This window comes from Citrus clementina, unplaced genomic scaffold (genome assembly GCF_000493195.1).
Source record: "Citrus clementina cultivar Clemenules unplaced genomic scaffold, Citrus_clementina_v1.0 scaffold_8, whole genome shotgun sequence".
Taxonomy (NCBI): domain Eukaryota; kingdom Viridiplantae; phylum Streptophyta; class Magnoliopsida; order Sapindales; family Rutaceae; genus Citrus; species Citrus x clementina.
The window spans coordinates 7,033,619-7,042,136 of NW_006262022.1; the positions used below are offsets into that span (position 1 = coordinate 7,033,619).

At 32.4% G+C, this 8,518-nt stretch overlaps 1 protein-coding gene across 1 annotated transcript; it reads right to left on the minus strand.

Annotated features, from left to right (window-relative positions):
* Positions 1–3,555: 3,555 nt before the first annotated feature.
* On the minus strand, positions 3,556–7,025 carry LOC112096190 (disease resistance protein RPS5-like). The gene is given in 3 exon segments (XM_024179317.1): positions 3,556–3,564; positions 4,180–6,935; positions 6,938–7,025. Coding segments are annotated over 3 exon segments (2,847 nt in total). The 5' UTR covers positions 7,020–7,025.
* Between the last annotated feature and the right edge of the window lie 1,493 nt (positions 7,026–8,518).

Sequence of the window (8,518 nt, forward strand, 5' to 3'; positions counted from 1 at the left end):
ATATTAATTATTATACCTACAGTCATGTATAACAGTATTAAAAAAAAATTAACCGTTTATTTCCCCTTAAATTTTTAATCTCAATGAAACATAGATCTAATGGGAACTACATATATATAAAAATACTATAGATTGAAGAAGTTGAATTTTTCTTGTGTGTTAAGTATTTTTAGTTAATACGAAAGGATTCTAGCAAGTTAATACAAAAATATCATAAATTCATTGTAGTACAAGAGATTTTTTTTCCTTTGATGTTAAGAGTTTTGGAGATAAAAAAAAAAATAGGTGAAAGAAGAAGATGAGATAAGAAAAAATATTAAGAATAGTTTTGGCATTTTGATGCGTTTTATAGTGTAAAATCTATATTTTATAGTATAAAATGATACAGCCAAAATTTAATGATAAAATTTTAGGAAAAAATTACACTCGTCAAAAAAAAAAAAAAAGGCTCAGCTTAGCCCAAAATTTTTTTATTAATCGTCTAGCCTTAATCTCTTTTTTATGAGATTCTTTGGCGTTTTAATTTAGTCCATTGTTAGCGATCCTAATAACTTTTATGTGCATCTATTTTTAATTGAAATATGTTTCAAGCTTGAATAAAATCTGCGGGACAACTGGTAAGTAATAAAGCTCATATTTTTTTTTTATTTTGAAAATAAAGGGAATCACTTACACTTAGCATGATATTATTTTTGATAAGTCATTTTTTTGTAGATTATTTTTTCTGACACGCTCTTAGATTTAGTGAAAATAAATTGTATACTTTTAATGAAGAAAAGTAAAGATCAACAAAATATTTTGTTGTTGGAAAATGCTACTTTCCCTGGGTCAAACCCCGAAACTCATCCAAACGACGCCGTTTCATCTTTTTTTTTCCTCTTTCATCTTTTTTTTTCCTCTTTCATTCTCCCTAAACGACGCCGTTTTGGCTAAGGCAAAACCATTGCTCTCTCTTTCTCTTCCGTCTTCCCCTTCCTCTCACAGCCATTGAATGCCCAGCAAATTCATATCTCACTGCCAAATTCAGTGACATACACTTAGTAGGTACAATCGCAAAGCATCTGATTTTGTTCCTCTCAATGTTCCCCAACTTGTCCAGATTCTGAACCACAATCAACACCAACAATGCCACCACCCCTGCCCCCAATGAATGCCCAGCAAATGTCAAAGTATAATTTGGGTTCCTGTCAACCAAGCCCCTTAAAAATTCACATTGGGCATCGAAAACCCACCTTCCAGCCTTCAATGACCCATTGTGAACATATCCACCATCAAACTTTGTCTGCCCAAGTTTGTTATCCACAACCCAATTTGGATTGATTATAGAAGAGAAGAGAACGAGGAGACTATGCAGGTATCCTGTATTTTAGTTTGATGAAGGAAAATGGAACGAGGCAAACGAAGGGGCAGCTGGGTTCTGAAGAGAATGAAGAGAAGAGAACGAAGCAATGGGTCTGTAGTTGGGTTAAATGAAGAGAAGGAAGAAATCAGAACAAAGAAAAAAAAAAAAAGCAAAACGATGTCGTTTGAAGACGAATCAAAACAAAAAAAATAAGAGTTGAAAACGACGAACTATGCTGCCGTTTCGGAGTTTGACCCGGGATTTGACCCGGAACTCTTTGTTGTTTTCGACAACTTTTGCGTTGTCAAGTGCGCCTGATACCCTTTTTTTTTTTTTTTTACTTTTGAGTTGTTGTTTATTTTGTATTATAATTAATTATCATGGACTCACGTGTCATTGTTTTCATTTCAAGTTCATAATTTAACAGTAGAAATGGGTTCCACAAATAATTTATTTTATAATTTTTTAAAAAATTACCAAAATATAATAAATAAGGTAATAATAATTAATAAAAAAGTAGATTTTAAGATGGAAAAATCTTTTTGTGTACTTAATAAAGAGATGATAAGAATGGGATGCTTTTGGTTTACATTCTCATAGCTATTCATACTGAAAAATTACATCAAAATTTAATTAATAAATCAGTGAACTGCAGACTTATTAAATTTAAGCTATTTTACTTCTCAAAAAAAAAATTTAAGCTATTTTAATAAGTCATAAATATACTAAGTTAAAATTGTAGTAAACCCATTGTTACAGAATACTCTCCATTGAGTGTTCTCCATAGACTAGCTTTTCAAAGGTTGAAGTGGGTATACTTTTAGTAAAAAGACCTGCAAAATTATAGTGTACCTATTTGACATCAACTTTTTTTATCTGGTTTCGTATTATCAAATACCTTCCCTACCCATTTGTATTCCATTTGATATTTTCTAAATGGTTGAAGGTAAATTAGTAAAAATTCATTTTAAAAAAAAATCAAAGAAATTCAAGAAGAAGTTTTGTATCTGCCATTTGTATTTGGGGTATCTTTTTTTGGTTGTTGAGAGAATGAGCTTAAATCTAAAATATTTATTTTCTTATTATATATTTTTCGTTGGAAAGAATTTAAATCTTATTCTTATTAGATTTATTCTCTTTAAAAAAAGGTAGGTTTTTCTACATGTATTTAGCGTGTATTTTAAAACTATTGTTCAACATATCTTTAGATTCTATTATAAATATTCATATCTAAAATCTCAATAATTTCCAACATATAAATATATATAAAGGGAGATAGTAACATTCTAATAAGAAATTTCTTAAGTTATCAAGTTAAAAAATAATTTAAAAGATAAAAAAATACACATTCTAATATATTATATAACAAAATATATTGTATCAGAATATATATTTTGCTTACTTTTTTAATATATCCCATATTAACTTAACAAATCCTTTATTTAACTGATTATATATATTATATAATATATATATAATAATAATAATATATTATAGTAGTTTTCTGATAAAAAATTTTAAAATGTGAGAAAGTTTGGAAAAATTTTAAAACCGTACGACTTTAAAAATTTTAAGTTTGCTTTTAAAATCATATGATTTTAAAATTTTATTATATTTTTTTGTACTTTAGAAATTTAGACTGAAATATATATATATATATATATATATATATATATATATATATATATATATATAATTTTTTAAAAATAAACAATTTAGAGTAAAACAAAGGACATTCTCCGGGCCTTTTACCTGACTAGCAATCAACCGTTTTGGAATGCAATAAAGTGAAAATACTAGACTACCAGTCTACTATTTTGGATTGCAATAAAGTTAAAATGGGTTACAGCAAAGACGTTAGAAAAAGAAAAAAGTGACAATCAATCTTGCCGGCAACATATCAACTTTTTTGCTGGATTAGTATCACTGTCAAACACAAATTATTGCAAGCACTAGCAAAAAGCAATCTATGATTTCGCAATTTGGCTGTCAAATTGAATAACAATATGAAACATAACTAGAAATATAAGCAAGACAGGATTTCGAAATCACCCAAAACTTTTTTAATAGTTTGTTTTCTTCCAATACCAACCACTTCAAACGTGGTAATAGTTTGTTTTCTTCTCCTTCAGCGATAATAGCTTCCAATTGAAATACCACCTGTACTCCAAGATCTCCAATACGCAAATATTCCAAATTTTTTAATCCGTGCTTCAACAGTGCTGGAATCGTGTCACTCAAATGGGAACAATTGTCCACAAATAGAATTTTTAAGTTCTGAGACAAATAAATAAATAACTTGATGCAATTAAAATCTATTAGCAGCTAGGATTATCAGATGATAAGTGATGAAAACCGCAAAAAACAAAAACAGAAAACAAAATCCATACAAAAATATCATAATACATATGTAAACTAATAAAATAATTAAAAAGTAATGGATTTAAAAAAAATTAAATTAGTTAAAAGAGATCATATGAAGTGATACAAATGTGACAGTAGATTGTTTTAGAAAAATTATTATTCTATTAATTTATATGGCTTGATCAACTATTTAATTGAATTTGAATAATATTATATACACTTCAGAAGTATTTGCATCAATTCTTTCTAAACCAAAATGAGATATGACTTTCATTTGAAGAATGGTTTTAGGCCCTAGAATAAAAAAATTTCCCTAAGATATCTGAGCATTATTATTATCACCGCCACATCCACCACCATCATCATCTCTATAGGATCAAAAAATTAATGGCTGATCATAAAATTTATTGCTAATCTATCATTTTGAGTAAAATTGAATGAAAAGAAAAAAACATGAACCCAAACAAACATACCTCTTCAAGATACTGCAAATTGGCTTCAAGTTCAGTACTGCTGACAGTCAAGTTGGGACAGTGCTTAAGGTATAACTCTTCCAATGCCGGCCAAGTTGAATAATAATTTTCTGAACAGAAGCTGATGAGTTCTTGGAGATCATAAAGTGTTAATTTTCTCAATAAAGGGAGCACAAGTATTGTATTTCCATCTCCTACACTTATTTCCCTTTCATTATGATCAGATTTTGCTTCGACGATACATTTCAGTCTCTCGCATCCACTTACATGGAGACTTTTAAGCTGCTCCAAACTTCTAGCTTGTGACAACGTGAAGATATATGTCAACTTGTTGCACCTATGCACATTCAATTCTATAAGAGTTTGGAGACTGATCACATGTTGGGCCGGCGCCTTCCATATCCACTTCAGTTCTGGTAAGTCCCACATAGATAACTCTGCTAATCTTGAGAGACTCTTTCCATGCGGCGACTTAGAGGCTTCCATTATGCATTCTAAATCTTCGCAATCACGGACATCAAGACAAGTTAACTCATTGAAGCCCCTTTCATCTATGCTTGGCACAATATTGTAACAACCTATAATCCCACTTAAATAAAGAATTTCCAGTTCTTGATACAATGCCGAAAAAATACCGAGCGAGGTCGCTTCAGGAGGGTCGTTACCAATCATTAAGATCCTTGCCTTATCACCTTCTTCCATTTCATCATCAACTCCTTCACCTTTACGGATGATGTATCTTTGCAATTTCGGGAATGTAAAGTCTTTTGGAAGACATACAACAGATCCGTCGACTTGGGAGTTCAACTCAGCAAGCCTAGCATTACTTTCTTCTGAACTCATCCCTTCAACCTCCCAATTTTTTATCCGACCATAAAATTCTTCTAATTGAGGAAAGTTTTTTATCGTAATAGGAGAAACAGAACTGGTATCAATATATAGAAGTTTCAATCTACTAAGTTCATCCCCCAATTCTTCTGGAATTTTAATGGGAGACTTCTTGAGAAAAAGAATTTGAAGCCTCTTCAACTTTCCAAGGAAAGACGCATCACTCACCTTACATCGAATCAACTGCAGAACCTGGAGGTTGGTGAGGCTCTGAAGCGATTTAAGTGAAAGAACTCCACCTATTATAGTGACAACTTTCAATGCTGGCATCCCTTTAAAAAAATGTTCTGGCATTTGCAATTCGTAATTATATACGGTGTTCTCCAATCGCAGAATATGAAGCTTAGGGCATATCAAACTACTAGGAAGCTCTTCTTCTTTTTTATCTACGACCAAAGACATTCCCCTGCACTGTTCCAGGCCATCTTCCATCGCCCGTTCCACCATTTCGATGCCAGTTATACTAAAAAATCTCTCCTCTTCCTCTTCCTTCTTTTTGCTTATCCATATGGCTACATCACGGACTACGTCATGCATTTTCACAGATCTGTCATTGCCAGTGTCTAACAGCAATGAAGAAGCTTTGACCTCTTTCATCGTTCCACTCAGTAGGCTCCTGACTTTTTCAATTGACTCAGCTCGATACCATCTCAACCCCACTGCATATGCAACCAAATCATCCAAATATATCTCATAATCCTCTGGAAACAAAGAACACAACAAGAAGCACGACCTGGAATCCTCACCATTCAAATAATCGTAACTAAATTTGAGACAATGGTAAACGCCTTGGTCTTCCTTGCCAACACCTTCTATTGTATTGAGTTTTGCATCTCGTAGTTTATTTAGAGCTAGGTTCCACTCATCAAATCTTTTATCTCTTAGTGCACTTCCAACAGCTTTAATAGCTAAAGGAAGCCCCTTACATTCATCAGCAACTCGTTCTGAAACACCAATCAAGGTTGAATCAGCAACATCAATGCCGGCATGCTTTCTTAGTAAAGCCAATCCTTCTTCTGGCTTTAGAACACCTAATTGAATCCGCTTGTCACAACCCATGCGATCACAAACTGGCTGCAGGCGAGTGGTTAGAAGGATTTTGCAACAATTGTCTCCATCACCAACAGGAATACCCACTGTCTTCAAGTCAAGTTCATTCCAGACATCGTCAAGTATTATGAGTATCTTGCTGCTTTTACTCTCAGAAAACATCAAGCGCAATCGGTCTGCTCTCTCTTTTTCATCTTTCTCCATTAATTTCCAGCCTAACGAGTTTGCCAGCTCACCTTGAACCTTTATTATATCTGGATCCTGAGACACAGTGGCTATCCCCACCTCATCGAAAATCTTTTCTTGCCGAAGTTGATTGCCCACAAAGTTTGCCAAAGTCGTCTTTCCGACACCACCGACACCATACAATCCCACCATCGTTGTGCTATCTCTTTTTAGTGCTTCAATAATCTGATTGCAAGTCGATTCTGTAGTCCCGAAAGACATAAAATGTCTTGGCATATGCAATTCTTTGTCTGATGGTAGAGGTTTAGGACCGGCAACTGAGCTGAATTTGCAACGATGTTGTAGTTCGGACAACTTGCTACTCTTCTTTGATGCTTTTCTACCCAGCCAGTATCGCCAACCCCAATTAGGACACCATCCATTAAGACAACTCTTCTTTTCATCTATCTTTGCTTTCAAATTTCGAACGTCGGCCATTTCTTTGTCTACATCCTCAAGCCATGTCTTGACACCTTCCTCGACTTCTATAGCACGGTGTATTTGTCGTTCTTGTTCTACTCTTTTATTGATGCCATCTTGTGCCTCCTTCAATTTGGTTTCTTTAACCTTAAGTTCTTTATTTATGCTGTTGAACAGAGCAGATAACGAGCTTGGTTTATGGTTGCATCCACCAACAACTCTCCAAGCTTTGATGCAACACCTGACAAAATTTCCATGCTATTTATCTGCAATTAATAAAGTTGATCTCAGTAAGCTATAAGCAAAACAATGAGGCTTGATCACAAGATCGAACGAGAAAGTTTAATTACCTTTTTCCTATTCTGTGAATGCACGTTTATTGATACTAGCTTTGACCAGTAAGAGCAAAATGCAAACGCCGAACTTTAAGTGGCCATTAGCTGCAAAACAGAAGAGAGGAAATAAGGTAATTTATTATTATTATTATTACTTTTAAGGACGGATATAGGTTAGCTAGCTTGCAGACAAATTTACTAAAATCAAGACAAACCTAAGAGTTTTCCTAATTTGTTCAAACATGGAATAAGCGTTTCACAACAGTATATCCATAAAGGCCCCAGCGAACGTAATATGTGCTGGACTATATTGAAATTAGATTATTTTAGAAAATTTTAAATAAAAAATATCAAACAACAAAGAAATCTAATAGAATCTGGATAAATAGCATGGGAGAATATGGTAAAATTGATCAACTTGGTTCAAAAATTACAATTCTTTTTTAGATTTGAACCAACGATTTTGACTAAGGTCTCCTAAGCCATAAAGCATAACTCTTCCTACTAAATTACACGCATTTTGTTACATTTAAATGTGGTCATATTCTTTTTATTATATTTTTTTAGAAGGACTCATGGTATGCTTAAAAGAAATAATAATGATTTAGATGGGGCTGAAGCCCACTCATGAAAAAATTTAAAGGTTTTCAAGATAATTACCGATTTTTTTCCATCCAATATTCTAATAGAATGGTGCCAGAATTCTCAAATAATATCTTAATATTATTCAATTAGTTGGCACCCACCTATTGGATGATTAATTTAATAATTTGTTAAATTATTTAATACTCCATCTCACTATCTAATGATGTAAATGGTGGAGAAGGATCGTCTCCTAGACTTTTTTCTCTCACTAATCTCTTAGTGAAATAAGTGGCCGAAATTGAATTTTAATTTTTGATATTGACAATTAAATTGGCTTGTTTCACATTATTAACAATTAAGCCAACTTTTTTCTCATTTTTTCAATTAGATTTGGAAGGCTATAAGAGAGTAGGAGAGAAAAAACACTAGAAGGAGATCTTAATCCATAAATAGTACCTTATTTGGGATGGTAAAGATTGAGATAAATTTCCTCTTAGTCTCTAAAGTTTTGGCCTATGCCCAGCCATAATTTTAGTATTTTTAAAAAGAATGAGATTAGTTACATTCTAAAATTTATTTTAAATACTCTTTTACTCAACACACTCATTCAATAAATAAATTTAAAAAATAATTTTTACTTTACACACTATTTCAATTGTCAAAACTATCCTTCATTAGGACCATTTCATTAACTAATTATTTTCTATTGACACCCATAAAATATTCATCATTCTTGAACCATGTGGCGTTAATTAATGATTCCGAAGCATTATCAAGATTCAAGATTTATGTTGAAATTCTTTCATCTGACATTTGAACCCAGCCACTAGCTATAT